Genomic DNA, 3,532 nt, shown 5'->3' with positions numbered 1-3,532 from the left:
CCCGGGGCGCCTGCGCGGGCCCCTGGGCGTGGGGCGGGGCCGCTGTGGACTACAAGTCCCGAAGGGCACTGCGCGTCGCACGCCGGAAGGCCCCGCCGCCTTCGGCCCCGCCCCGGAAGATAAGGCGGCTCGCGGGCCCCTCCGCTCTTTTTTCCGCTGCGCTTGGCACCAGGTAGGCTGTTTGTGCGCGGGGTCGCAGCGCTATCCGCCGCCATCCTCGGTTCTGGGGGCCGTGAGAACTTTGTCGATTCCAGACGGGGCGCACGAGCGGGGATGGGGTCGCGGAGGGACCGGGGCCTGGAGGGAGGAGCCTGCGGGGCGCGGATCCAGGCGCCGCGGTGCCTGGGCGCTGACCGGGACTCACCCTCAGACCGCCGCCATGGGCCGCGTGATCCGCGGGCAGAGGAAGGGCGCCGGCTCCGTGTTCCGCGCTCACGTGAAGCACCGCAAGGGCGCCGCGCGCCTTCGCGCCGTGGACTTCGCCGAGCGCCACGGATACATCAAGGGCATCGTGAAGGTGCGGGCGCCGGCCGGGGCGGGCGCTGGGTGTGGGTGCGGGGGGCGCGGCCTGGCCCGGCCCGCTCACGCGCCTCCGCCCGCAGGACATCATCCACGACCCGGGCCGCGGCGCGCCCCTCGCCAAGGTGGTTTTCCGGGACCCTTACCGGTTTAAGAAGCGTACGGAGCTGTTTATCGCCGCCGAGGGCATCCACACCGGCCAGTTCGTGTACTGCGGCAAAAAGGGTGAGCCCTCGCGGCGGAGCGGCCAGGCTGGCAGCGGGCTGGGGCGGCCGGCCCGGCGCTGGCTCTTCCAGACCCTGGGGGGCTCCCGGGGGGAGCTGGGACCTGACGGGCAATGGCAGTTAGGCCCGCCGCCGCCTTCCTCCTGCAGCCCAGCTCAACATCGGCAATGTGCTCCCGGTGGGCACCATGCCAGAGGGCACCATCGTATGCTGCCTGGAAGAGAAGCCTGGGGATCGTGGCAAACTGGCTCGCGCCTCCGGCAACTATGCCACCGTCATTTCTCACAACCCCGAGACCAAGAAGACACGCGTGAAGTTGCCTTCGGGCTCTAAGAAGGTCATCTCCTCCGCCAACAGAGCTGTGGTCGGTGCGTGGTAGGCGATGTGCAGGCTGTGGGCCCCGCGGGTACGGCCCAGCACCTGTCCGGGCGGTGGCGTGGGGGGACTGCGCAGGGGTTGCCCGGCTCACATTTGTAGTTGCTGCGCTCTGGACACCTGGGATTTTTGTGAAAGACGTACGCATTTGAGAACTGCTGAGGCGCAGGCCAGAAGCGGGTGTGGGGCAGGGGAGTGGGAAGAGCACGCAACAGACAGTGGGGAGCAGAACGCAAGGGTCCACTGAGACGCGCTGCTGAGGCAGTCGGGGCTGGGACAGGAGGGCCCTGCAGCAGTGTGAGTCTGCTCCCTGCCTGGGATGGACGAGCGCTGCTGTGGCTGCACAGCGCTCTGTGAACTCCCTGCCCCACCAGGGAGGGCCCACTCCTGTGACTTGCTCCTTCGATTTACCTGGCAAACAGCCCCCCCCCCCTTTTTTTTAAGATTGATTTATTTATGCATACGGTGCTGGGATACAGACCAGAGGTGCAGGGGCGATAAGAGAGCGGGGAGCAGAACAGGCAGATCGACAAAGTACACTGCTGAGGGGAGGAGCGGGTGGGTCAGGAGAGGTCTGCGGTGCCATGTGGGTCACCTGCAGGGTGGGGATTGAACTCACGCTGAAGTGGCTTTAGTCTCTTACTGCTGTGCTTTAACCCGCTGCGCCACGTGGGAGGGCCTGCAAGTGGCCTTTTTAAAGAGCAGAAAGGATAACTCTTGCAGCTGTGTTTTGTGCTCACCTTGTTTAGCAGCACCTTTAGCTGAGTCCCACGCAAGGGAGACTTTTGAGGGCATGGCCAAAGAATAATCAGATTTGGCTGAGGGTGGCCTCAGTTATTTTGTTGGGCAGGTGGGTTGGAGGGGACCGGCCTGCCCAGTGCCAACTAAGGCGAGCAGGGTCTTCTCCCAGAAAATAGGCATCCCAGAGGTGGACAGAAGCCTGGCTTGGGCTGTCCTGTGGCATCTAGAGGGACTTGCAAGAGACTTGAGACCCCTGGGAGTGTGGCTGTGAGACTGTTGGACAGGATGGGGGTGTGAACCAGGGCCCGGAGGGGGTGTTTTGTGCTGTGGGGGAGGATGATACATGTCCCTGAGGTTGGTGTCTTTTTCTCATAGGTGTGGTGGCTGGAGGTGGCCGCATCGATAAGCCAATTCTGAAGGCTGGTCGTGCCTATCATAAGTACAAGGCAAAGAGGAATTGCTGGCCACGCGTCCGGGGAGTAGCTATGAACGTGAGTCCAACAGAAATGGCAGTGGGTGTTCAAGGTGTGGGGAGGTTCCACCCTTCCTGGAGGGTCTCAGCAGTGTGTCCTCTGGGGATGTGTTTGGGTCCATGCTTTTCCCTAAAAGCTGTCTTGGGGAAGTTGGGCCATCTCGCATTAACACCACTGTTCTGTGCCTGCAGCCCGTGGAGCACCCCTTCGGAGGTGGCAACCACCAGCACATTGGCAAACCCTCGACCATCCGCAGAGATGCCCCTGCTGGCCGCAAAGTGGGTCTTATTGCTGCCCGCCGGACTGGGCGTCTCCGGGGAACCAAGACTGTGCAAGAGAAAGAGAACTAGGGCGTGGGGGCTCAATAAAGTGTGTCCTTTTGCCAAGGGGCTGTTGCTGTTGCTACTGCCTTCGGAGGGCGCCTCTTTCAGTGGCGCTGCAGCAGAGCTCCTGGGGCGGGGGTGAGTGATTATACCAGTGAGGAGCAGGGGTGCTTGTGACCAGGGTGGTGTGCCCTTGCCAACTTGCAGCTGTCTTTGCACTAGGAGAACGCAGGGCAGGCAGCAGGTAGAGCAGAAGTGTCTGGGAACGGGTTTCCCAGGACCAGCTTCTCTGGACTTCCGGACCCGATGCGGTGGAGCCCACTTAGGTGCAAGTGAAGGCCCCTTCCTTTGGCCAGGGCTCGTTACCTGCTGGAGTCCCCCCTGTGAACGGAAGGCCCTGGGCCGGGGAGGTGGGCACTGCCCTGAGCCTCAAAAGTTTGGGGTGCTTGAGGGAGTCCTCAACGTCTCCTGGCTGGTAAAACTGGGTACTGGATATGTGTTCTGGGGAGACCCTACCAGCACTTGATCCCTCTTGGCAGGACTATGAGGCTCCACCCAATTGGGCTTGAGGCACTGAACCACTGCACCGGCCTGTCTGCTGCCGCCAGTGGCCGGCGGGCGTCAGGGAGGGTTCGAGCCCTGAGCCGGCCGCGGGGCCGGTTCCCAAGGGTGGGGGCTGGGCAGGTGGGCCAACAGGGAGCCTTGGCGGCGTCCTCAGTGAACTTCCTGGACGGGGTGGGCGGGAGGGCGCTTCCTCGCTCGTACTTGCTGGGGGATGCGGAAGCCCCCAGCGAGGCCTCAGGCGCCGGCCTCCGCCACGCGGCGGCGCTCGCGTCCCGGGCGGGCCGCGGGGCCGGTTCCCAAGGGTGGGGGCTGG

The 3,532-nt window shown here is 64.1% G+C and overlaps 1 protein-coding gene across 1 annotated transcript; it reads left to right on the top strand.

Moving 5' to 3' along the window:
- The first annotated feature begins 129 nt into the window (after positions 1 to 129).
- Positions 130 to 2,721, top strand: RPL8 (ribosomal protein L8). The gene is made up of 6 exons (XM_004682554.2): positions 130 to 172; positions 371 to 517; positions 603 to 744; positions 893 to 1,111; positions 2,235 to 2,350; positions 2,524 to 2,721. Exons 2-6 carry the CDS (start codon positions 380 to 382, stop codon positions 2,680 to 2,682), a joined length of 774 nt encoding a protein of 257 aa, XP_004682611.1. The 5' UTR covers positions 130 to 172; positions 371 to 379; the 3' UTR covers positions 2,683 to 2,721.
- The last annotated feature ends 811 nt before the right edge of the window (positions 2,722 to 3,532 follow it).

This window comes from Condylura cristata, unplaced genomic scaffold, assembly GCF_000260355.1.
Source record: "Condylura cristata isolate star-nosed mole 26May11 unplaced genomic scaffold, ConCri1.0 scaffold00015, whole genome shotgun sequence".
Taxonomy (NCBI): Eukaryota; Metazoa; Chordata; class Mammalia; order Eulipotyphla; family Talpidae; genus Condylura; species Condylura cristata.
This window is presented reverse-complemented; position numbering and strand designations above follow the sequence as displayed.

What these genes read in the sequence shown, in the direction of transcription:
- RPL8 (XM_004682554.2), top strand. Translation starts at nt 380, where the DNA reads ATGGGCCGCGTGATCCGCGGGCAGAGGAAGGGCGCCGGCTCCGTGTTC. An exon ending in ACATCAAGGGCATCGTGAAG is followed by an intron (nt 518 to 602) that starts GTGCGGGCGCCG and finishes CTCCGCCCGCAG; the next exon opens with GACATCATCCACGACCCGGG. An exon ending in CGCCAACAGAGCTGTGGTCG is followed by an intron (nt 1,112 to 2,234) that starts GTGCGTGGTAGG and finishes TTTTTCTCATAG; the next exon opens with GTGTGGTGGCTGGAGGTGGC.